A 27,322-nucleotide genomic window follows, 5' to 3' on the forward strand; every position below is an offset into this window, starting at 1 on the left:
ATAGGTTATAATAGGTGTATATCAATGTGCTACCAACATAAAACTGAGTGGTCACATCTTTCTATAAGCCCAATTTTATTTTTACTTTACTAGGTCATTTGTAGCTAGGGCCTACATAAGATCCCAAGGAGTATATAACCATTGGACAATGGCTGTTTTGGGGATTCCCATCTTTGCATTTGCCTTTTTAAAATGTCTTCCATTTAGTCCAGTTCTGAGCAGTATCATTACTGTTGTATCTGACAACATGACACAGGATAATTCTAGCTTGACCTGGGCCATTCTGGAAGGATAGGAGGTAGCCTTTGCCTCAAGCATATTGTTCCTACCCTCCATCTTAGAACCACCTATTAGAGAGTTGATATGCAAGTATTTCTGATTATCAATGTGTTACCAGTCTACGGATTATATGATAGAAGTCGGTAAATTAATTAATCTCGAATTAACAAAGTTCTACTGCTGTCTTTGAAAAATCCCTGCTTTTCAAAAACTGTTTTGAGTGTTTACTATGTGCTGATTATTAATGTATGTGCTGGTTGTTAAGCACTGCTGAATTAAGGGTTTTGCATGCATTGATCAATTTAATCCTCTCTCAATAACACTATGATTCATTACTGCTTGGATTTCAAAGTTCAAAATTCAGAGAAGAGTAATCATTACCAGTTTCCTAAAGGCCAGAGTTATTCTCTGGCATATTCTTTAGGGTAGCACCTAGGCCTTTTGGCAATGCACAAGCCAGGCAGATGGGTACCTTGTCTTCTCTCACCACAGTATTGAAAAATACCAAATGCCTGGCTTTGTTCCAGGCTGCTTTGGGCTTTCGGGGGCCACGTGAACCAAAGACAAATCATGTTTGTGCTGGAGCAGACACAAGAAAAACAGTCACTGACTTGATTCTGTCAAGGAGTACCAAGTCTCGAGTAAAGCATCATATGGAGTCTTAGATCAAAATAGATTTACGTTCTTTTTGGTGACATGACAAATAATTTAAATGTGGTGAATTTTTTCACATTTTGATCTGTCTTATATTTGTCTTCAGAAGAGTGTTAAATCCTACTTGCACCTCTGTTTTCACAACAAGAAAGTGATCTCATTTATTATTGTGAGAAATGAAGCAATATATGCAGTAATAAAATATTAAACTCAATCAGTGATTTTAAAAAAGCTTTATAGGACAGCTTTTTTCTCTATTAAGACACCTAACATAGTAAATTGAACATAGTAAGCACTTAAAGTTTGATAATTTAAATAACAGAAATAGTACCAACAGTACTACTTTCATTTCCATTTGAAAGATGTACCATTTCAAAACATTAAAATGTTTCAAATATGTTAAAGAGCGGTTTCAAAGCAATACTTCCAAACAGAATTATCTCAATGGCAGGGAGGGGGTTAAAATATTGATGTTAAAAATATTCCATAGTTACCACTAAATAATTACTTTTAGTTATCTCTGGGTTCATGTTCTGTTTTCACATTTATGTTTTCTACAATAAACATTGTAGAAAATGAACATCGATTATTTTTATAATTGTAAAAAAACTGGCCAGGTGCAGTGGCTCACACCTGTCATGCCAACACTTTGTGAGGCTGCGGTGGGAAGACTGCTTGAAGCCAGGAGTTTAATACCAGCCTGGGCAATATAGCGAGACCCCATGTCTACAATCTTTTTTTTTTAATTAGCTGAGCATGGTGGCACATGCCTGTAGTCCCAACTACTCAGGAGGCTGATATGGGAGGATCACCTGAGCCCAGGAGTTCGAGGCTGCAGTAAACTACAATCACACTACTGCACTCCAACCTGGGTGAAAGAGTGAGACCTTGTTTCTTAAAAAAACAAACCAACAAAAGTAAGTAGACTCCATTCTAAACAGATCAACCAAAAATAATATTACATAAAGCACAACTTATGTATGTTGTGAGTTTAATATGAGATAAAGATTATTTTGTTTTCTCAAGGTAGTGGGGAAGAAAAATAATACTAAAGGACCCCAAACCTTTGGAAAATACCATAATTTTTAAATTATACAAATATGTCAACTACAAAATAGCATAAAAATATATTTTGTGTAAAGAAGCTATATATAAATGCATGTGTTTATTTCTTTGTTGTGTTTAATCAAAGCTATCTTGATCACATTATATTATAAGCTAATATAAACCATGTAATCTGGAAAGAATAATAAAGCCTTTATGTCTGAGAAAGTTGAAAGTCGTTTACATGTGTTACTTCTCAAAAACCACTGGTGACCAGAGTTAAGTTTCATTTTATAGTCTGGGAAACTAAGTCATAGAGTCATCAAAAAATGTATTCAATAACTCAAAAAGTGAATAGAAAGACTACAATTTAGTTCTTCTGACTTCGATTCCACTGATTAGCTGCACCTTCCAGCCCTGCCTTTGTGGACAAGTTGAAGCAACAAATTAACTTAAAAACTAAAACCAGTTGAACAGGATAGGTTTGCAGGCAATACACCAACAATTTAGTATAATAATACACAATAGCTAGATTTGCTTTGGGTTTTTGGTACACTTTATAACTACTCAATAACCCACACAACATCAATAGATGGTGGGACTATACTGTTAGTGCTATTCATATAGAACTGATAAAACACACTCTAGGATTACAATAAATATAAAATCACAGAAAAATCTACACTGGAAAAAGTCCAATGCCTTCCTCTCATCAAGACTCAATAAACAAACACAACAGGATAAATACATTGGAAAGCAAGTCCTTTCCCCCCATTATTTCCAATAACTCTTCCCGATCCCTATAATGATTAATAGGACTTAAGAGAATCTAAAAACCTATTCAAGTTAACCAATTTCCTTCAGAGTGAATAACATCTAAACTTTTCCTAGAATATTTTTAAAGACATTTTATCTTTAAAGACCATTTCCAGGCCAGGCACAGTGGTTCACGCCTGTAATCTCAACACCAAAGAATGAGGTGGGCTGATCGCTTGAGCCCAGGAATTTGAGACCAGCCTGGGCAACGTGGTGAAACCCTGTCTCTACAAAAAAAAAAAAAAAAAAAAGAAAGAAATTAATGTTTACAAAAAATTAGCCAGGCATGGTGGCGCATGCCTGTAGTCCCAGCTACTTGGGAGGCTGAGGTGAGACGATCACTTGAACCCGGGAGGTCAAGGCTACAGTGAGCCACAATCACGCCACTGCATTCCAGGCTGGGTGACAGAGTGCAACCCTGTCTCAAGAAAAAGAAAAAAAATTCCAAATTTAAAAAGGAGTAGGAAATATGATATCCTCCTTGTAGTTAACAACACTACTACTTCTCATCTCTTCCTTTTGCTCACATAAAGTAAAAGCACTAGATTATTAAAAAATAAATGATAAAAATCTAATAAGATCTGTGATAATATGCCAGTTTCTCGGAAGCGTGCAAGACTGAAATAAGTTTTCAGACTCAGTTATCTAAAGGGTCTAATATTTAGTAAATAAAGGTTATTTAACATTCTCCAGCCAGGTTGACAACATTCCTACTCCTTATCACTTTCCCTGTGAGTAGGCAGAATGCATTCCTTTTTCCAAATGAATAACTTTCCCCTTCCCTTAGAGCTTAGCTGTCTCCCTGGTGAGGTATCATATAGAACAGCTGTTATATTACCAGTATAACAGCAATCCCATCTGATCTAATTGGAAAACATATGGACAGACTGAAACCAAACTTTTGGGGGCTCAGTAACTTTAAGGAAGAAATAATCAAATATATTGATAAAGACTATGAACAATGCCATGAATTCAAATTTTGTACAATCTAAACAAGATCGATTTCAAAAAGCTACTTTAAGTAACGTTAAAGTGCATGCTTTAAATTACCTAGACAAGGCGGGACACGGTGGCTCACGCCTGTAATCCTAGCACTTTGGGAGGCCGAGCAGGTGGATCACAAGGTTAGGAGATTGAGACCATCCTGGCTAACACGCTGAAACCCCATCTCTACTAAAAATACAAAAATTAGCCAGGCTTGGTGGTGGGTGCCTGTAGTTTCAGCTACTCGGGAGGCTAAGGCAGGAGAATGGCGTGAACCCGGGAGGCAGAGCTTGCAGTGAGCCGAGATCATGCCACTGCACTCCAGCCTGGGCGACAGAGCGAGACTCTGTCTCTAAAAATAAATAAATAAATTATTTAATTAATTAAAAAATTATCTAGACAAAATGAAATGGAGAAAGAGCCAGCTCTCAATTTTCAGCCTCTGCTGAAGATCTCAGTTAAACTTTGCCTAAAGGTACCAAATCTTAGATATGTCATTCCTACTCTATGTTTAAGATTTGTCAGCCCTCAGGAATAGTTTCCTTTCTTCAAAACCCTGACTCACTTAAACAAATACCCTGATATAGATCAAACTTGCTTAGTCAATGACAGAAATTATAAGTTGCCCTGGGTAACATCATCTGACTTGATCTTATGTAAGTAAAGACTTACCAAGCTTATCAAAACTTTTTATTCATTTTTAAATGTTATTCATTTATTTTTCAGACTATAAAATTAGAATTGGATATAGTCATTGAAAAAACTTTAAAAATTCAGAAAAACACAAAGAAGATAATTAAAATTACCCATAATCCCATTACTTAGATTTAACCAATTATTATTTTGGTATATTTCTCTCCTTTTATGCATATTGCCACTTAATATAATGTAAACATTTTAATGTAAGTTCATAAATTACCAAATTTAGCATAAAATGTGAGAGTAGGAGAATTCCTCTTTCAAAAATCTTTACTGAAAGGGCAAATCCAAAATATAAGTCAAACGAGAGAAGAGCTGATGTAAGTGTGGGTGGTGATGTGGAGGTGAGAGGTGAGAGTTGGGCGTGAAAGGTCCAGAAGTAAACCTGTTGGCCTCTCCACTCCCTATAATGGTTCCCAAACACATCTGAGGAACCCTAAGTCCCCAAATAATACTGTTTAAAAATCACAAATCTAGTCTAACTCATTTAACAGATGAAACTACTTGCTTTTACTAGATGGAGAACTAGTAAAAGAACTAATGAAAGAACTTAGGATCCCACATCTTACAGACAAGTGCTCAGCTTTTGCAACTTGGTTACCCTTTCTACAAAAGTCATCAAATGTTCATTTATCCATTGTTGTTCTTCCTTTAAGAAAAATACAAGGGAAAAACTTACATAACAAAAAATGAATAATTAATATAATAAGCTAGATCTCAAGGAGTTCCACTTGCCCTAAGCAGGTTCTCATACTATTCCTCATATTACTGAGTGAGAGAAATGTTCATTTCTAAACTAAAGAGAAAGGCATGATTACATTATTTTCCTCAAGAATACACTGCATGTCCAGTATACCTACAAACTGTTCCTTCTTTTTCACTAATTCAACACTAAATATTTATTAAGACTGTATCTGGGCTGGACAGCAGAGGTATAATTGTGAACAAAACAAACAGAAATCCTGCCTTCATGGAGTCTGTAAGCCTGACAGGCTTGAGCAAACTGCTTTAACTTTCTGAATCCCAGTGTTTGCCAGTCATAAAGTAAGGCTAATAAGATTTAACCACTGCATTGTTTAAGAATTAAATGATATGATGTAAGTAAAAAAATCCTTATAGGTAATCAGGCATATAATACATGTTCAGTTAACATTAGTTACCTTTCCTGCCAAAGTGTTAAATATCAGATTAAAAATGAGAGGTGAGAGTGTAAGTCTCTTTGCTATTAAAACACTGATTTGAGGCAGTACAACTGAAATAGCAGGTTAAGATAATTCCAAAGAGATTCTGGGCCAGGCGCAGTGGCTCATGCCTGTAATCCCAGCACTTTGGGAGGCCGAGAGGGGTGGATCACCTAAGGTCAGGAGTTTGAGACCAGCCTAGCCAATATGGTGAAACCCCATCTCCACTAAAAATACAAAAATTAGCTGGGAGTGGTGATGGGTACCTGTAATCCCAGCTACTTGGGAGGCTGAGGGAGAAGAGTCACTTGAACCTAAGAGGCAGAGGTTGCAGTGAGCCGAGATGGCACCACTGCACTCCAGCCTGGGAGACAGAGTGAGACTCTTTCTAAAAAAAAAAAAAAAAAAAAAAAAAAAAAAAAAAAAGATAATTCCAAAGACATTCTTACACTAGGAAAGAAGTAAATATTTCAATACAAAGAAATGAAATTCAGGCCAGGCACGGTGGCTCACACCTGTAATCCCAGCACTTTGGGCGGCCAAGGCGGGCAGATCACTTGAGGTCAGCAGACCAACCTGGCCAACATGGCAAAACCCCACCTCTTCTAAAAATACAAAAATTAGCTAGACATGGTGCCAGGCACCTGTAATCCCAGCTACTAGGAAGGCTGAGGCAGGAGAACTGCTAGAACCCAGGAGGCAGAGGTTGCAGTGAGCTGAGATCACACCACTGCGTTACAGCCTGGGCAACAGAGCAAGACTGCGTCTCAAAAAAAAAAAAAAAAGAAAGAAAGAAATGAAATTCACATGAGCCCTCCCAGTCAAATTCTGTAATTCACCTTGTTTTCTCTGTCACCATTTACTTTCAGTTACTTCTGGACTCTTTCCACAACATTCAGCCCTGTATAGTGTTTAGGAAAGAAAATATAAAGCAAGCAGTCCTCTTCTCCAAATACCATTTATTCATCATATAAATATGGGCAGCTAAACAAGCTAAGATTTATACTTAACAAAATCAACTTAAAAGACAATGGTTTAAAATACAAAATATCAAATCTGAAACCCACCAAAATCTATAAAGGTTTGATCACTATTCACCAATAAGAGTACAGAGGACATAAGCCCTTTTCATTAATATAATATGCAGAAATCAACAAAATGTGAATTGCAAGGTCTTAGACATTCTAAGAGCACCTTGTAAGCCATAGTGCACTGCACACTTGTTAATTATTAATATTAAAAGCACTCTGTTCACTACTAACTTTAATTATATTTCTAATGGGGAAATTCTGTCATTCAAAAGATCAAACATTTGTTTCTTAACCAAATTAATTATACTGGTATGCATCTCAAAACCACCTACCAACAAAAACAGCTCATGTTATTCATAAATAGGAAAATAAATTTGCTACTTATTCAAAGTACTTGATTTTTTTTAGAGCCAGATAACTTCTGTTTTGAAAGTTTTTTCTTTATGGTTCCTCAGAAGAAGGTGGCAGGGGATGGGGGGTGTAAGTTGGACAATAAAGAAGACCCCAGCGAAAAAAGAAAATATTTTCTCCATTTTTTTCCAAAAAGAGAGAATACCATGTTCTGAATATGGTACAAATGATGACATTTTCATAATAAGAAGGCTTCATAATCTAAATTAGACTAAAAACAAATCAACAGGAAAAAAGTCAAAGTCACAGAGAAAGACAGATTTTGTTCTCAGTGCAAACTGTTCAACGCCATGCATGCTGACACTAACACATCTTCAAGGACTTTTTGTTCATCTAGAAAGACGTCTTGGAAGAATTAGGCTTTGAGGAAGCACTGAAGGAGGACAAAGTGGTAAATTGTTAAACAGAGAGGGTAATTTGGTTCCTTAAAGATCATGGAAAGAATAGATGGGGCTAAAAATAAAAGATATGAGTGAGAGGAACAGATAGAAGACTTTAAATTGAAAAAAAATGAGCAAGAAGAATGGAAGAAAGGTTGTTTTTGGTTTTTTTTCCAATGAAGACAAAATAATAGGGAAAGACTTTTTCTAACAATAATTATCTGTAGAATAGTGATATTATGAGAGAGATTATTTTGATACAAATTTATCACAGGTACTCACATAGAAACATCCAAAAGGATAATTACTTTAAGTAAACCTTTACTATGATTCAAACGTAGACATCCAGATATAATCTTTATCCTCTTCATCACATTTTTAGAAATCCTCCTTTAAAGTTACCAGGGCATTCAGGGTAGTCATTTCTAGTCAAAAACAGATAAATCAAAATGTATACTTGAAAAAAGGACTAAGTGATCAAGAAGCGGTCCCTATAATACACTGTCAACATTACTAATAAGGATTTTTGTATCACACCTAAAAAAAAACACACACACAAAAATCAAGATAAAGGCAAAAATCAAGGATTAAAGCTATTTATAACTTAAAATATCATCTAACACTGTCTTTCAGCTAAACAAGGTCTTACATTTTTATTTTCTTCTGATCTATTAAGTACCCTACAGCAGAACTCTCTCCACCCATAATTGACTCATCAGTAAAAACAGCACTGCAATACTTTTCTTCCATTCTTTTTATAAGGGTGCCAGACCATCTGGAAGTTAATATACACATTTAGAAATGCTAAGATGAAAAGTTACACACACTTTAATTTTAGGGGTCTTTTAAAAAAATCAAGATAAAAAGTCCTAGTCAGACTATTTCAATGTGTACATTTTCAACTAGGCAGGAGGCTTCCTGGGGACATAATTCAGAAGATTTGAAACTAATGTTCTGGAGTTTATGCTGCTCCAGAAACTAATCAGACTAAGGAATTTCTACAGAAACCTCAGCACTTAGGCCAGGCATAAGGTATGATAAATTTAGAAGTCCCTGGGCTGGGCCCCACAAAAAATATAAACAAATCTCTCCATCACAGAGAAACTTAGAACCTAATTAATGAAACAATAAGAGCTACAATTTAATATAACAATTGTAAAACATTGTCAAACAGAAAATTCAGGGAGGTGGCTGGGCGCGGTGGCTCACATCTGTAATCCCAGTACTTGGGCAACATGGCAAAATCCCATCTCTACTAAAAATACAAAAACCAGCTGGGTGCGGTGGTGCATGCCTGCAGTCCCAACTACTCTGGAGGTTGAGGTGAGAGAATCATTTGAGCCCAGGAGGTTGAGGCTGCAGAGCCATGATCGTGCTGCAGCACTCCAGCCTGGGAGACAGAGTGAGACCCTGTCTCAAAAAAACAAAAACAAAAACAAAAACAAAACAGAAAGAAAGAAAATTCAGGGAGATGAATGAATAGCACACAGTGGAACAAAGACAGTAAAAGCCAAGGAAGAGTAGAAATTTTCCCAGATTAATACCCAAGGACCAATTATTTTTAGCAAAATGGTTTCCTACTCTTCTAGACAGTTGGTTTCTTTAAATGCCAATAATATGGATTCTGGAGCTAGACCCACTAGGTTTGAACGTAGGTTCTGCCAGAGCTGGGCTTCTACGGAACTCAATTTCCTTATCTATAAAATGAGGATAATAACAGTAACTAACTCAGTAGTTCCTGTTTTGGAGATTAAATGACTTAATATACATAAGGCACATAGAACAGTGCCAGGAACATAGTAAGTGTGTTTGTAATTACTATTACAATAGTCCACAATCCCTCAAATCTGATGCTCAATACCAGAAGCTGTGAAACTACAAATTTTCCAGTAACTCATTTGGTGGCAAATATCTGACCTACCCTGAATACATTTGGCAACAAAACCTGACCTGAGCAAATGCAAATAAAACCTGACCTGAGCAAAGGCTACTGGTAGTCTTTATTTATCCCACTTAGTGTAAAGATATGTGCATTTTGCTGCAGATATCTTAATGTGTTTGATTACAAGATGCTGCCCCCAATTCACTGGAATGTATTTATGAAAAAATGAAAAAATCTAAATTCTGAAACACATCCAACCCAGAAGTTTTAGATAAAAGACTGGGTCTATGTTAACTTTGAAGCCTAGACAGTTTGTATTTCCTTAAAATAAATGGCATCTTCTTAAAGAAACACAAGTAAGTAAGATCCTGAATCTAGTATTAGAGAATATTAGGATGAGGAAAACATTTCCCAGTACAGTTAGAAGGGTCCTATATTCCTAGGTCCTACACTTCCAGGATGTTCTTTTCAAATACAATCCATCTTTGCCGGGCGCGGTGGCTCACACCTGTAATCCCAGCACTTTGGGAAGCTGAGGCAGGTAGATCATCTGACGTCAGGAGTTCAAGACCAGCCTGACCAACATGGTGAAACCCCATCTCTACTAAAAATACAAGAAAGTTAGTTGGGTGTGGTGGCACATGCCTGTAGTCCCAGCTACTCAGGAGGATGAAACAGGAGAATTGCTTGAACCTGGGAGGCGGAGGCTGCAGTGAGCCAAGATGATGCCACTGCACTCCAGCCTGGGCAACTGAGACTCTGTCTCAAAAAAAAAAAAAAAAAAAAAAACAGGCTGGGCGTGGTGGCTCATGCCTGTGATCCTAGCACTTTGGGAGGCCGAGGTGGGAGGATTGCCTGAGCTCAGGAGTTTGAGACCAGCCTAGGCAACATGGTGAAACCCCGTTTCTACTAAAATACAAGAAATAAATAAATTAGCTGGGTGTGGCGGAAAGGGCCTGTAGTCCCAGCTACTCGGGAGGCTAAGGCAGGAGAATCGCTTGAACCGGGGAGGCGGAGGTTGTAGCGATCCAAGATGGTGCCACTGCACTCCAGCCTGGTGACAGAACAAGACTCCGTCTCCAAAAAAAAAAACCAAACAAACAAAAATAAATAATCCATCTGTAATATTTTGTTTACATGTCACGGTAGTCAGAGTTTTCAAGTTCTAAATTCTAGGGCTTGCTTAAACAAAGTCTATTCTCATCACTTAGATAACAAAGAAATAATTAAGGTTCTTTGTGGGGCATAAATATGCCTTGAATCATGCAGACCAAACCGTCACAGAACTTTAGAGCTGAAAGAAACCCTTCAAAACTAATCTAAATTATTATCCTTTACCTTCCAAATTGTTTTATCATCTGTAAATTCACTCTTCCCTATGAGGTAAGAATAATCTGCCCTAACTTGTCCATAGACTCTGTCTATAGGAACACCCTGTAGGTAAATGCAAATAAACTGGGTGGAGTACACTGACAAACTTGGGATCTAAAAGGATAATTGAATTTAACACAATCAATCTTATAAATTTAGTAAAGTCTCAGATCATACTTTAGAAAATTATAAGAATTTCCAAGTCCAGAATGAAAGGAGACTCACCTAGCACATATTTAAAAATAAATAAATTTTAATAGACCTTGGCAATCTTAATGGGCTCAATGAGTCAACAACATAATGTGGCTGCCAAAAAGCTACTGTGATTAGGAACTAACCGCACCAACATCAGTATCCCATCCAGAAGGAATGAGGCAACTGCCCTCTCTGCTACAAGCTGGTTAGAGCACATCTGGAGTATTATATTCAGCTGTGTTCCACATTTTGGGAGAGATACAGAAAGACTGAAAAAGACTAGAAGAGGGCCAGGCACAGTGGCTCATGCCTGTAATCCTAGTATTTTCGGAGGCTGAGGTGGGTGGATCACTTGAGGTCAGGAGTTCCAGACCAGCCTGGCCAACATGGTGAAATCCGTCTCTACTAAAAATACAAAAAGTAGCCAGGCATGGTGGCATGCACTATAATTCCAGCTACTCAGGAGGCTGAGGCAGGAGAATTGCCTGAAACTATGACACGGAGGTTGCAATGAGCTGAGACGGCGCCACTGCATTCCAGCCTGGGCAACAGAGTGGAACTCCATCTCAAAACAAAAAACAAAAAAAACTAGAAGAGAAGTAACCAAGATAATGAGAAAATTTGAAAACATGTCACATAAAGACCAGTTGAAGGAGCTGAAGTTATTTAGCCCAGACTGAGAGGGATTATGATCCCTGTCCCCAAATCTGTAAGAGCTGTCAAGGCACAGAGACAGCCAACTTTTTCTGCATGGTCCCAACAGGCAGAACCAGATCAATCAGTTAACTAAAAGAAGAAATTTCAGCTAAGCCTATGGAAATATTTCTTCAAATGTAGAGTCACATTAGGAAGTAGTGGCATTTAAAGTCCTGTCTAACCCTAAGGGTCCATAATTTTAAAAATCAAACATTTGGGCCAGCGCGCGGTGGCTCTTGCCTATAATCTCAGCACTTTGGGAGACTGAGGTGGGAGGATAACCTGAGGTCAGAAGTTCGAGACCAGCCTGGCCAACGTGGTGAAACCCCATCACTATTAAAAATACAAAAACTAGGCGGGCATGGTGGTGTGCACCTGTGATCCCAGCAACTGAGGAAGCTGAGGCAGGAGAATCGCTTGAACCCAGGAGGCGGAGATGGCAGTGAGCCGAAATCGCCCCTCTGCACTCTAGCCTGGGCAACAAGAGCGAAACTCCGTCTCAAAAACAAACAAACAAACAAATATTTGTCATTACCTCAGTGTCTTACTGATTATTATTACCTCTAGTATCACAGCATCTCTCTTCACCCTGCTTAAAACGTTCTACCCAGGACCAGGCGCTGTGGCTCACAACCTGTAATTCTAGCACTTTGGGAGCCAAGCTGGGCGGATCACCTGAGGTCGGGAGCCCAAGACCAGCCTGACCAACATGGAGAAACCCTGTCTCTACTAAAAATACAAAATTAGCTGGGCTTTGTGGCTCATGCCTGTAATCCCAGCTACTCGGGAGACTGGGGCAGGAGAATCGCTTGAACCCGGGAGACAGAGCTTGTGGAGAGCCGAGATCGCGCCATTGCACTCCAGCCTGGGCAACAGGAGTGAAACTCCATCTCAAAAAAAAAAAAAAGTTCTACCCAGCCAACCAATCAGCTGAATGTTTTGCTGGGTTTGTGGGAGAAAAAGTGCCTGCTTGCTGGGCAATTAGTTTCAGTTTGCAGATCAGTGTCCATGTAAACAAAAAAGGGCCCTAATTGAGGGGCAGGCAAGAGCTCTCAGCTAGATCTCCATGAAAGAAATTATTATTAATTCAAAAAGCATCTATAAGACCTATCCAATCAAATAATATATTATCAATGGCACTTAGTTCTTACAGGAACGTTGAAATTAAAAAATACTGTACAACCATCTTCTCAAATGCCAGGGAATCCAACTTTGCAAGCCAAACCAGTTGTCTCAAATTCAATGATAAGTTTTCCTTCTGCCAAAGAGATATGTTTTCTGTTTAAAGCAAACTGGAGCCCATGCTCCATACTTGATCAGATCATGGTAAAGTCAGTTTAGCCGCTGAGAACTAGATACTGGCAATCCAGACTGAATTCACAGAGAAGTACAAACTACCTAATATTTAAAACACAGGAAAGTTATCAAAACTGGACATCCTTCTAAAAATTTTCACCCAAAGACTACCACAGACGTAAGTATAATGTTCGTTCATGAAAATTACTAAAAGCTTTGAACAGTTCAGATGACAAATACTATTCAATCCAGCTTTACTGCAGTTTAAATTGAATTGGATTCTAAGTAACTCCAGTGAAAGTATTAGAGAATATAGTAAATATATGATGGACTTAACAAAAATACTCTGTGCTGCTTCCTCTCTGTGCTTTTTAAAGTGAAGCCTAGAAGCAATCTAAGTGTCCATAAATAAGGGCTTGGTTAAATAAATTATGAAACATTCTTACCCTGGAAAATGCAACTATTAAAAAGAATAAAGTAGGCCCTAGATACTGACATTTTTTTTAAAGTCCATGATACCTAGTTAAGTGAATAACAAGTGGCAAAACATGTAGAGAATTATTCCATTTTGATTTTTTAAAATCTATTTTTAAATACCCTGTGTGTATGTTCATATATGCCCAGCAAAAACAGCTGAAAAAGATCCGACAAATTGCTAACAGTAGTAACCTCTAGGGACTGACTGAAACTAGGAGGCAGTGAAGGAGTGACTTTCCCTTTTTCCTTTGTGGACTTCTGGTTGTTTATATTTTTTTGCCAGTAGGGGTAACCTCTGTGGTTGAAAAATAACAACATAAAAATAGTAAAAGTAAAATAAGATGAATTACACAGATCTACGTATCAGATACTAACCAAAGTGATCTTTCTTCTTAAATGCTACTGTATGCTTAAAACTCCGGAGAATCTAATTCATTCTTTTCCTATTATATTTTACTAAAACAAATAAAAATCACCACAAGTCCCTAATAGTTTTCTCAAATGCTTTCTACACACACACACACACACACACACACACACACACACCCCCCACAGGCCTGGTCATAAGCATAGCTAACACACATGGAGCTTATTCTACACTAGGAACTGTTGTAAACACAGTAAGTGTTAACTTATTTAATCTTCCCAGCAGGCCTGGTGCAGTGAATCATGCCTGAAATCCTCGCAATTTGGGAGGCCAAGGCAGGAGGATTGCTTGAGTTCAGGAATTCAAGACTAGCCTGGGCAATATAGTGAGCCCTCATCTCTACAAAAAATACAAAAAATTAGCTGGGCGTGGTGACTCACGCCTATAGTCTCAGCTACTCAGGAAGCTGAGGTGGGAGGATCGCTTGAGCCTAGGCAGCAGAGGTTGCAGTGAGCCAAGATTGCGCCACTGCACTTCAGCCTGGGCAACAGAGCCAGACCCTGTCTCAAAAAAAAAAAAAACAAAAACAAAAACAAAACAGTCTTCACAGCAACCTTATGAAGTAAGTACTACTATAATATTATCTTCATTTCACAATCGAAGAAACTGAGTCCAAAGAACTTCAGTGAGCCACCTAAGCTTACACAGCTAACAAGGGGAAGAGCTAGGATTCAAACCTAAGAATAAACTCCAGAGTCCATACTCTCAACCACTATGCTTCCTGTCTCTCAGTAATATGTCAGTCTTTCTATATGAAAGCCAAAAGGGGTTACAGGTAAAACCCAGCTAGCTAATGTGCTCCTTGAAGCTGGAAGAGATGCACACTTGGCTTTTTATGGGTGAATAATCCTACTTATGTCATTGCCAAGCTCCAACCCAAGGCTCAAGACTGTATTAAGGCTCATAACCACGTGGGAAAATTCTCTACACACTCAATTATAGTCCAAAGTCCATACCTGACTTCACAGTAAATCACTAAGCCTAAGATTTAGGTCAGAGATCCAGCTAGACAAACGATTTGGACAAATCTCCACCCCAACTCAAAGCAAGAGAACTCAAACTTTTGCCCAACATCTTGACAAGGTAGGTTTTCGTTTTGTTTTGTTTTAGTTCTAGGCCCACTTTAGATTTAAATGGGGAAAGAATAGGAGTTGTCTCTAACTTTGCTTGAAGACTTCAGCAAGAAAAGCTTTTTCTACATGGGCTCAAACAGAAATTGGCATTTATCAGCATCAGCAAAGTTGAACATCCTGGCTTAAGGAGACAAAAATAGGCATCCTTGCTTAAATTGTGTATTTGTCCAAACATGTTGACCTTATAATTGTGGAAGAAAAAAATGGTGCGAGGAAGAGATTTAACCTAATTTGTAAATGTGCTCAGCCTAGATACACACCTGTCCCAAATGACCTACTGAATCCACTTATGTGCAGGGACAACATGAATTACAATGCCTTTTTTGTTTTTTTGTTTTGCCCTCAAGTGGTCCCTACTACTGTTTGTAAACAAAATCCTCTCACTACCTTTCTTCCACCTGTCATACACACACATCTGATATTTACATAAACAAGAAGAAATGAACGGGGAAACTGGAGCTCTGGGAGGAATTCCTTACCCTCAGCTTTTGACACAGTGGTTGAAGGAGGTACTATGCGGGCTTTCAAACTTCCCCAAATAACCCAGGCAGAGAGGCTGGGTGCGCGAACCTAACCCAAAAGTTGGCGCCCATTCTGGGTCTCTGAAAAAGGCCAGAAAGCCCTGTTGGGAAGATGAGATGCCTTCCACCCAGCAGCCACCCCCTCCCGAGGGAGCACAGCCCACGGGGGACAAAAGACTTTCCAGATTGATCGGGGGCGGGAGGAGGACTAGCTGGAGCTGGGATCCCCCCTCCGGAGCCAGAACCTGAGAAGGCTTTGGGGCAAGAAACGATAAATTATAGGCAAGAGCCCAACCCCAGATGCCGGGGCTGGGGTGAGGACGGGTCCTGCCCGAGAGGGAGCGCCGGACTCACCTGGAGAAGGCGAAGAGGGGGCCTCAGTGGCAGGTGGGGTTGGGGGGACGCTGCTGCTGCTGCTGCTGCTGCTGGGGAGATCGAGGGTCGGGGTCCGGGGAGTCGTGGGCGCCGGTACGGTGGTCGCTACAGGGGTGGTCGGCACGGGGCCAGTGATCGTCGAAAGGGTGGTCGGCGCGGGTCTGGTCGGCGCCTGAGAGGTGGTCGAAGTGCGTTCCGCCGCCGGAGGGGTAGTCGGCGAGGGGCCGAGCGGCGCCTGAAAGGTGGTGGAAGCCGGTCTGGCTGTCGCCCGAGGAGGGGTGGTCTCCGGGGACTGGGCTGGAGAAGTCGCAGCCAGGGGTCGGTGGACGGTGGTGCGCAGGGGCCCGGTCCTCGGGGCCTGGGCCGTAGGAGCCGTCGCCCTAGGGAAGGGGTGGCTGGGCTCGCCCCGCAACCCAGGGCCCGGCGACGCGTCCACCTGCCCTGCGGCCCCGCCGCCACCGGTGACATTCCCCGCCGAGGCGGCTGAGGCGGCGGCGGCGGCAGCGGCGCAGCACAACAGGGCGAGGCCGCCCAGGCTCGGCAGGCTCCTCATGGCGCGCTCGGCTCCGCCATTCATTCATTCAGCCAGTCGGTTGGTCAGTCATCTTCTCCTCGCTGCAATCCGACCGAGGAAGCATCCGCAGCCGCCGCCGCCACCGGGCGCACCATCGCCACCTCCCTCTGACAGGCGGCCGGCCCCGCGGGCGGGCCCCAGCACGGAGGGAGCAACCGGACCAAGCACGGACCGCCCGCCCTCCTCGATTGGCAGCCCCGCCTAACCAATGGGAGGCCAGGGTCGCCCACGTGATCCTCCCGCTTCCCGGCCTCTTTGTGGGCCCGTGGGCCAATCAGAGGACGTCCAGGAGAGGAGGCGGTCCGTTAGGCGGGAGAAGGGTGGTGCGAGCCCAGCTCCAGCCCGCCGGGCTCGCGGCGGCCCCGGCTTTGTCTGCCCAAGGAGTGGGGCGCGGGCCTGGGGCACCGGGCGCCGCGGAGCAGACAAAGGATGAGCCTCGCGCGGCCGACGCCGGGCCTAGTCATCTGCTCCACCGGGCTGCGAGCACGACCCGGGGGTGGATCAGCACTCGGGAGCGTCTCCGCCCTCCTGAACAATGGGGCGCCGGCGCCGTACCCCGGCTCGGGCGGGGACCACGCGGGAACCCCGCGATGGGAGAGGGCGGCGGCAGCGACGATGTAGAGCTTAACATGCCCTCTGCTGCTCCAGAGAGCCTGGTCGCAGCCTTGCGAGGTCTCTGCCGCCATTCCCATTTCAGAGATGGGGAAACTGAGGCCCTTGCTGAGGCCCTCTCTGAACCGAGACCCACGCCCTCACCAGAAACCTGCTGTGGGCCAGGTTGTGTGCCAGGCTGGACAAGGGGGCGGGACCGGGCGGTGGAGACCCCTCAGGGCAGAAGGTGCAGGCCTCCTGCGTGGAGGAGACAGTCTCGCAAGCACACTTCCCTAAACCCCAGAAAGAATAGGATCAGACAGGGTTGAACCTCAACTTGATGTCTCTTGCTGAATGGTTTTGTCGCTTGAGCGCGGTTTTTTCACCACTAAAATGGAGACGATAGGACACCCCTCACCCCGCTCACAGAGCTGTTGTGAGAATTAAGTCATGGACATAAAGGGTTTAGCTCAGCCCCTGGCCCACTGTTGTAACCCTCATTATTGCTAACTATTCTCAGCATTCTGCGCCAGGGCAAGCCTAGGATTAGAAAGCAGCCCCAGGCCACAGCCCTTCAGTGCCCCCAGAGCCTCCGGCTGATTGCAGGGATTGGGGTGGGGCTAATAGCCGAGCTTGACCCTGGGTGACATTAAACCCTGGATCAAGCTGGAATTCGGACACGCAGCCTCGCATCATCCGCCCAGGATCCGAGCTAGGTCAGGCGCTGCTGCTTCGGCTCAGCAGCTTCCAGGGGGACCAGGCAGGGCGGGTTTGTCATCTGATGGGGCTTAATCCAAGCCCCACTGCTAACCCAATCCCGGCCTCCCCTACGTGATGTTTGGCTTTGTGTATGGTTTCCCATTAGTCACTGGTCTTCAACCAGACCGGCAGGATGAGATTTATGTGTGAACTTGTGTATGTTAATGAAAGCATGCATTTATTTTCCTGCATGAACAGTGGGTGGGGGAGGCTGTGTATGAATGCATAAACATGTTTGTGAGTCTTGTGTGTATGAGTATTGTATGTATCTGCGTGAGTTTATGAGTATGGGAGATTGTATTGTATCTATTTTCATACATTGTGTCTTAATAATCTGTGCATGTGTACTGGTGTGTGTTTTTGAGTATTTTCTGTGTTTTTGCATTTGTGGTTATGTATGGGTGTGTCTTGATAGGTCTGTGTATATAAGACAGCGGGAATGAGGGAGAAGGTGAGTGTTCTGTCTTCAGGACCAATATTTAGCAAGCACTAACCAAGGTTCTATTTTTACTTTGCTTTGGAAGTATTCCCTTGTTGATCCTCCCTGGCCCTTCAAACCCCAACCAAAATACCACATTCTCTAAAAGACATTCCTGGATTTGAGTGGGAATTAATCTCTCCCTTCTTATTTCCCCACCACCCCTTGTTTATGCATTGATTACAGCCCTGATCTACCAATTTACCTCATCCTTGCCTCTTCCTAAAAGGATTAAGGATGGCTTTCAGAAATATATACAACAGGATAAATCGAATTGCCCACATGGCTTTATTACTTCTCATAGGCATGCATCAGCCTTAATATTAGAACTTGTTATTTATGTGTCTGTCTCTTACATCAGCTGTTCTCCCTGTTCTCGGTACCTAGCAGGGGTAACACATGTAAGTGCTAACCCATGCTGGTTAAATTGAATTAATTGAAGTCTTGTGGTGCTTGTGGGAGGAGCTTGTGTCTTTAGAGTCAGACAGACTTGGTTCGTGACTGCCAACTCTGTGACCTTGGAGGAAACCTTTCACCTCTCTGAGCCTCAGTTTTCCCCTTTTTTTTTTTTTTTTTTTTAATTTGAGACAGAGTTTCACCCTTGTCACCCAGGCTGGAGTGCAATGGCGCCATCTTGGCTCACTGCAACCTCCGCTTCCCAGGTTAAATCCATTCTCCTGCCTCAGCCTCCCGAGTAGCTGGGATTACAGGCATCCACCACCAGGCCCAGTTAATTCCTGTATTTTTAGTAGAGACGGGGTTTCACCATGTTGGCCAGGCTGGTCTCGAACACCTGAGATCAGGTGATCCTCCCACCTAGACCTCCCAAAGTGCTGGGATTACAGACATGAGCTGCCGCGCCAGGCCAGTTTTCTCATCTATTAAATGGGGCCAATAAATCGTCTCTCATTTGTTGAGCTAAGGATTGAGGAGAATGGTTTTACAGAGCCTAGCACACAGATAGTGCTCAAGGTGTGTAGGTTCATATTTTTGTTATACTGTTGCTAACTTTGAGCCTTGTTGGCTGAAGGACCAGAGCAGAAATCCCTGCCCCATAAGTTCCCCATCAGGTGACATGGCCTGACAGTTGCCCTACCTAATATTTCCAAATGATACCTGAAAAGTGCTGGGTTGGCCCTGAGCTTTGCTGTATCAGAGGTTCTCTGGCAAGGGGGAAAAAGCTGATGCAGCTTCTTGGCCAGGAGAGACACAGAGCAAATGACTAGAAGACCTTGTCTAGTGATTCAGGTCAGCTCTCTGCCTTAGGCAAGGATCATCCATGCCAGGGCTTTTAAGATGGGATAATTAGCCTGTAATATGTATAGAAAATATTGAATTTTTTGAAAGATATTAGTAATTTAAATGTATTAATGTCCATTCAACATTTAATTCTTAAATTTCCTTAATCTTGAATCTTCCTTAATCTCTAAACTACAAGATGACTTTCTTAGGAATTATGTTTGTGTTTAAAAATTGGAAACACTTTACATATCTGCCATCAGAGAAAGGTATTATTATACCAGTTAAACTTAATCATATAAAGTCATTGTACGTGTAGCTATGAGGACAGTATAGCAAATATTAATAGTAAATAATTGAGCTCATAGTCTGTGCTAGACACTATACCAAGAGCTACATATGAATTATTTTGTTTAATCCTAAGAACCCCAGGAAGTAGGTACTATTGTGTCTTAGTCCATTCAGGCTGCTGCAACAAAGTACTGTAGATTGTAGCTTGTAGACAACAAAAAATATATCTCTCTCAGTTCTGGTGCCTGGGAAGTCCAAGATCAGGGCACCAGCAGATTCAGTGAGTTCCCTGGGTGTCCTTTAAAAGGACACTAATTCCATTCATGATGGCTCTGCCCTCATAACCTAATCACCTCCCAAAGGCTTCCAAATACTTTCACATGGGGTGTTAGGATTTCAACCTATGAATTTTAGAGGGACACAAACATTCAGTCTATAGTCTATTATTATCTGCATTTTACAGATAAGGAAACTAGGACGCAGGTTAAGCAACTTGCCCATGGTCACTTAGTAAATAATAGAGCTAGAAATCAAACTGAGGCTGGCTGGCTCCCACTGACACCCTTAACTATAAAGGGAAAATACTTATAATGGTAAGAAGAAAAGAAAAAAATTATAGCTGTGACACTCTGTGTAACAGAACATTAACTGGCACTTTTTCTGTTGCCCCAGAACTGTAGCTAAGGCCCATGAGACCTGGAGCCAAAGGCTTAGGGAAGGACCACAGAACAGCAGGAGTCAGAGAGGGCCTTGTTGGAGCCAATGTGCAGCCTGACTTTTCTCCTAGGCAAAGGAGATGCTGTAAAGGGCCCCATCTGATTTCTCACTTTATAGTCAGCACCTAGCACAGTGTCAAATACGCAGAAATGGCTCAAGAATTGTCTGTGAGCCAGGCACAGTGGCTCACGCCTGTAATCACAGCACTTTGGGAGGCCAAGGTGGGCGAATCACAAGGTCAGGAGTTCAAGACTAGCCTGGCCAGGCTGGGCACGGTGGCTCACGCCTGTAATGCCAGCACTCTGGGAGGCCAAGGCGGGCAGATCAGGAGGTCAGGAGATTGAGACCATCCTGGCTAACATGGTGAAATCCCATCTTCACTAAAAATAGAGAAAATTAGCAGGGTGGGTGGCGGGCGCCTGTAGTCCCAGCTACTTGGGAGGCTGAAGTAGGAGAATGGCGTGAACCTGGGAGGCAGAGCTTACAGTGAGCCGAGATCATGCCACTACACTCCAGCCTCGGCGACACAGCAAGACTCTGTCTCAAAAAAAAAAAAAAAGAAGAAGACTAGCCTGGCCAACATAGTGAAACCCCATCTCTACTAAAAATACAAAAAAGTTAGCCAGGTGTGGTGGTGAACGCCTATAATCCCAGCTACTCGGGAGGCTGAGGCAGGAGAATTGCTTGAACCTGGGAAGCAGAGGTTGCGGTGAGCCAAGATTGTGCACTCAAGCCTGGGCAACAGAGCAAGATTCCATCTTGAAAAAAAATTTTTTTAAATTGTCTATGAAGTCTTATGATGTGGCAGATGCTGTTCCAGGAGTTTTACATTCATAACACATTTATTCCTCAAAGACAAGGCTATCATCTGCACTTCAAAGAAGAGGAAACTGAGCCTCCAAGAGCTTAAGGGACTTACTTGCCCAAGGCCCTTGTGACTCAAAAGCCCAGGCTCTTCTCTATCACTACAGTCCATTAATGTGGCCGCTATGTGTTGCACATAGTAGGAGGTCAGTGAACACATACTAAAAGAAAGGCTACACATGCACCAAATTTAACCCTTCTGCTAGAAAAGAGAAGCTTTGGGAGTGAGAAAATAAAAGAAAGCATAATAATATGATAGATATGGCTCAGCAAAATAATTTCATCTCCCAGACTCCAATAAAACACAGACACCTTTCCCCTTTCTTGTTTCATTGAAGCAGCAATGCTGACATGGACTATTTCTAATCCTGCCGGAGGCTGGCCTCCTATCAGATGTGGCTAAATGCAAGGTTTGGCATCTTCTGCAGACAACTGTGGGATTATGGGGCCACTGTTCACAAAGTCGGCCCAACAAAGGACACTAACGACAAGTCACAGAAAGGAATACAAATGACTAAGAAATATGAAATACTGCATATGCAACTTGAGTAATTAAAGAATTGCAAGTAGAGATAAGGAGTTGCCATTTTTTTAACCTATTGATTTGGCAACAATTTTTATAGACTGGTAATATTTGTTATGGTCTCTCACGTTGATAGAAATATAAAGTGAAACAACCTTTCCAGGAAGCCTTAAAAGTGTTTATACTCTTTGACCCATTATTTCCACTTTTTTTTTTTTTTTTTGAGTCGGAGTCTCGCTCTTTTTGCCCAGGCTGGAGTGCAATGGTGCGATCTTGGCTCACCGCAGTCTCCACCTCCTGGGTTCAAACGATTCTCCTGCCTCAGCCTCTCAAGTAGCTGAGATTACAGGCATGCGCCACCATGCCCAGCTAATTTTGTATTTTTAGTAGAGATGGGGTTTCTCCATGTTGCTCAGGCTGATCTCGAATTCCCGACCTCAGGTGATCCGCCTGCCTCGGGCTCCCAAAGTGCTGGGATTACAGGTGTGAGCCAGTGCACCTGGCTCATTATTTCTGCTTTTAATAATCTATCCAAAGGTCAGGCACAGCGGATTATGCCTGTGATCCCAACACTTTGGGAAGCTGAGGTGGGCAGATCACTTGAGCCCAGGAGTTCAAGACCAGCCTGGGCAATGTGGTGAAACCTCGTCTCTACTAAAAAAAAAAAAAATACTAAAAATTAGCTGGGCATGGTGGTGTGCACCTGTAGTCCCAGCTACCTGGGAGGCTGAGGTGGGAGATCACCTGAGCTTGGGAAGTCAAGGCTGCAGTGAGCCATGATCATGCCACTGTACTCCAACCTGGGCAACAGAGGGAGCCCCTGTCCCAAAAAGAAAAAGAAAAAAAATCTACCCAAGGGAAATAAATAATCAGATGTAAATAAATATGTACAAAAATGTTCACCAGTGTTAATTATAAAAATTAGAAAAATCTAAACAGTTAACAAAGGATTAGTTGAGTACTTTGTGCTCTATGATGTTTCTATGTAGAAATACTATACATCTATAAAAAAATGATACTCACCTGCCCAGCACTGCCTGCCCAGCACTGCCCACCCAGTGCCTGTCCCCAGACTGAGGCCCAGTCCCCTTTGCCCTTGTCCATCAAAGGTGCCGCCAGCGTGTCTGACAAACTGCCCTACAAAGTTGTTGACATCGGCCTGACCACCTGGGGACACAAGGCCATAGACATTATGGAGAAGGAGATGCCGGGCCTGATGGGCATGCAGGAGCTGTACTTGGCCTCCAGGCCACTGAAGGGCGCCTGCATTGCTGGCTACCTGCAAGTCACTGTGGAGATGGCCATCCTCATTGAGACCCTCATTTCCCTGAGTGTTCAGGAGCAGTGGTCTAGCTGCAACATCTTCTCCACCCAGGACCATGCAGTGGCTATCTTTGCCAAGGCTGGCATGCCAGTGTTCATCTGGAAGGGCAAAACAGATGAGGGGCACCCATGGTGCATTGAACAGACACTGTTCTTCAATGACGGGCCCCTCAACATGATTCTGGATGATGGGTGTGACCTTACCAGCCTCGTCCACACCGAGTACATACCCACAGCTCATGTCGGGCATCTGAGGCATCTCTGAGGAGACCAAAACCGGGGTCCATAACCTATACAAGATGATGGCCAATGGAATCCTGAAGGAGTTTGCCATCAAGTCAATGACTCCATCACCAAGAGGAAAATTGACAGCCTCCATGGCTACCCGGGAGTCCCTCATAGATGGCATCAAGTGGGCCAAGATGTGATGATTGCCAGCAAGGTAGCAGTGGTAGCAGGCTATGACGATGTGGGCAAGGGCTGTGCCCAGGCCTTGCAGGGTTTTGGGGCTCATGTAATCATCACCGAGATTGACCCCATCAGCACACTGCAGGCTGCCATGGAAGGCTATAAGGTGACCACCATGGACGAGGCCTGTCAGAAGGGCAACATCTTTGTCATCACCACAGCCTGTGTCAATATCATCCTTGGCCGGCACTTTGAGCAGATGAAGGATGATGCCATCTTGTGTAACACTGGACACTTTGACGTGGAGATCGATGTCAGGTGGCTCAACAAGAATGTTGTGGAGAAGGCAAACATCAAGCCCCAGGTGGACTGGTACTGGCTGAAGAATGGGTGCCACATCATCCTGCTGGCAGAGGGTTGGCTGGTCAACCTGGGTTGTGCCATGGGCCGCCCCAGCTTTGTGGGGTGTAACTCCTTCATCAACCAGGTGATAGTGTAGATTGAGCTGTGGACCCACCCAGACAAGTACCCCATTGGGGTTCACTTCCTGCTCAAGAAGCTGGATGAGGCAGTGGCTGAAGCCCCGGCTGGGCAAGCTGAATGTGAAATTGACCAAGCTAACTGAGAAGCAAGCCCAGTAGCTGAGCACATCCCGCGATGGCCCCTTCAAGCTGGATCACTACTGCTGCTGAGAGTCCGGCCTGCCCTTCACCTTCCAGCTGCTGTCCTTGCTCAGGCCCCATCTCTTCTCCCTAAGAGCAAATGGCACCAACTTTGCGATTGATTTGTCAGTGTCTCCCATTGATGGGGCTGGTCACTCAGTTTTTGGCCTCTGCAGCATCCCTCACACTATATCAAGTGTGGCAGGGGGAATTAAGAGGCCTCTCCTCAAGCCCTGGTCATGATGGAGGTACAAGGGAGGCATCCACAGGGAACCATGAGTTGAATGGTCTTGGAACTGCTCACTAAGCCAGTCCTTCCTTAGTCTGGAAGTTGGTAGTGGAGTCACAAAGCCCATGTACCTTACCATTCAGGTAAGGTTCCGGGTCTGTGGACTTATATCCGTGTGCTTGGTTTATAGGTTCAGTGGTTCCTCAGCCCATGGCAGATGAGAAGGAGCTACATTGAAGGGCAAAGAGGAACTGTTGTTTGACTTTTCCTGAGAGCCTGGCTTAGGGCTGGGCCTTCTCTTAAACCTTATAACAATGAAGTTGGTACTTTTAGTCCCTGTTTTACAGGGGTCAGAATAGACTTTAAAGTGATAACTGAGAAAGGACAGAGAAGTGACAGCCAGAGGGGCCATAAAAACATAAAAGCAGGCATAGATCTGCTACCACTTTGTAATAAGATGGTTCCTATCACAACCCTGGGTCAAAAAGATAATAATTTGGTTTATAATATTAAAAGAAAGCAGGAAAGTGGGTAAATAAAAATCTTGGTAACTGAAAAAAAAAAAAAAAGATGATACTCAGGCACAGTGGCTCATGCCTGTAATCCCAACACTTTGGGAGGCCCAGGCGGGCGGATTGCTTGAGCTCAGGAGTTCAAGACCAGCCTGGGCAAAATGGTGAAACTCTATCTCTACCAAAAATACAGAAAAATTTGCCTGGCATAGTGGTTGCACCTGTAGTTTCAGCTATTCTAGAGGCTGAATTGGGAGGATCACTTAAACCCCAGAGGTGGAGGTTGCAGTGAGTGGAGATGGTGCCACTGTACTCTGGCCTGGGTGACAGAGTGAAACCCTGTCTCAAAAAAAAATAAATAAAAAGATACTTATGAAGGAAATTCTTACGATATAAAATTGTGGAAAAAATCGTTAATATAACTATTTATGCCATGACCCCCAATTATGTAAATGATAATATGTGCAGAGAATAAAATACCAAAAGGAAATACACCAAAATGTTAACATTCTTTTCTTCTGAGTGACTGCATTATGGATATTCAACTTTTTTCTCCTTCATAGTTTTCTGCATTTTCCAATTTTTTTATAGTGAGCACTTATTACTCTCAAAAATCAATAACAATCAACAATAGAATTAATTTGAACCTGGAGATATGTCTCTGCCAACCACATCCCTGACCTGCCCTCATGGTATCCCAAGATGATGAGAGGAAGAAAGGCTCCAGTTGTAAACCCACATTAAATGCAAGGCACCATCCCCAAACAATGAAGCTAAATGTTGAAATCCTGCTTCAAAGGTCCTCTGATGCTAAAATAAGCCCAGAAAATCATTTGCTACAGTTCTTGGAGATCTATTGAAGGACGTCATTCACAGTGGGCACCAAGTCAAACCCTCACTCGTCATCAGTGTTGGCTGCAATACAAAGAATTTGAACCATTTGGGGGAGGAATAGGGTTGGAGCTTCACAAATAACTCTATCCCTTAGGTTGCTATCATTGTAATAAAGGGGATTACTGACAGGTGCACAGCACAGAGCTTTCCCAGCCATCATCTCATTTGAACTTGGCAACAACCTGGAGAAAAGATGTTGATAGTAACAACAACAACAATAACAACGATGACGGAGATTTAACATTTACTGAATACTTATTATGTGCCGGGAATCAATTCTAAACACTTCACATACATTGTGCCTTTTAATTAAAAAGCAAAAACAAAACAAAACAAAACCAGGGGCTTGCTCTGTCACCCAGGCTAGAATGCAGTGATATAATCATAGCTCACTGCAGCTTCAAACTCCTAGGCTCAAGTGATCCTCCTGCCTCAGCCTCCCGAGTAGCTGGGACTACAGGTGCACATTACCTTTTAAAAATTTTTTGTAGAGGTGAGGTCTTGCCATCTTGCCCAGGCTGGTCTTCAACTCCTGGTCTCAAGCAGTCTTCCCCTCAGCCTCCCAAAGTGTTGGGATTTCAGGCTTGAACCACTGTGCATTCCCCTTTTAATCTTTTTAGCCTTATCCGTGAAGTAGAAAGAGTGATTACCCCCACTTTAAAAGCCAGTATGTTGTCACTCAAAGTAGTCAAATGACTTGTCCCAGATCACCATGCTTACAAATGAAAGCATAGAATTTGTAGTCATTTCTTTAGACCTCAGGTCCAGATTTCCACAACTGCCTACTGTTGTTCCTCAGCTTTGAGGTTTTTTTTTTCATTGCTGTATTATTAGAGGAGACAGTAGTTTAGCAGTAAAGAATGCCGGGTTCAAATCTGGTGTTTCTAGCTGTATAATCTTAGACAAGTTACTTTAGCTCTGTGTCTCAATTTCCTCCTCTGTAAAATGGGGATCATAATATTTATCTCATAGGCCTCAAAGTCAAATGAATATAAAGCTTTGAGCCAAAGTCTGCCCCGAAATGAACACTCAGAAGACCTTGGTACGTGTCTGATTTTCCTATACCTTGCCTTCTCACATAGACGGTCAAGGTCAGGAGGGTACAATGTCCTTGGGTTCAATGCCCAGAACGTCTAGATTTTCAGAAGAGTCATACTCTCTGACTTCCATGGTCTCGGCCTTCTTGAAGAGCCTCCTTTGCTGGAGCGTGTGCCTGTCAGAGGGTAGCTTCTAGGACCGAAAGAGTACTTGGAGGAATGAGCACTTGACTCTTTCTCAGAAATCCTTAGGCCTTTAGGACTATGATGCCCTTTGTTGAACTATTTGAGGTAGCTGTGTTGATTTCTTGCTGGCTTCTGGGGGCTGGATAATAAGGAAATCCACTTCTGGAAGAGCAACTATTTCCC

General features: G+C 42.8%; 1 protein-coding gene and 1 pseudogene across 1 annotated transcript in view; one reads left to right on the forward strand and one right to left on the reverse strand.

Moving 5' to 3' along the window:
- Positions 1-16,577, reverse strand: part of MEGF9 (multiple EGF like domains 9) — a 116,335-nt gene extending 99,758 nt beyond the window's left edge. Inside the window, exon 1 of the mRNA XM_007968237.3 lies at positions 15,832-16,577. Coding sequence (XP_007966428.1) covers positions 15,832-16,429 — 598 coding nt within the window. The 5' untranslated portion in view covers positions 16,430-16,577. The remainder of the gene's footprint in view (positions 1-15,831) is intronic.
- On the forward strand, positions 22,808-24,502 carry AHCYP2 (adenosylhomocysteinase pseudogene 2; annotated as a pseudogene).

The sequence above is a fragment of the Chlorocebus sabaeus genome, chromosome 12, assembly GCF_047675955.1.
Source record: "Chlorocebus sabaeus isolate Y175 chromosome 12, mChlSab1.0.hap1, whole genome shotgun sequence".
Taxonomy (NCBI): Eukaryota; Metazoa; Chordata; class Mammalia; order Primates; family Cercopithecidae; genus Chlorocebus; species Chlorocebus sabaeus.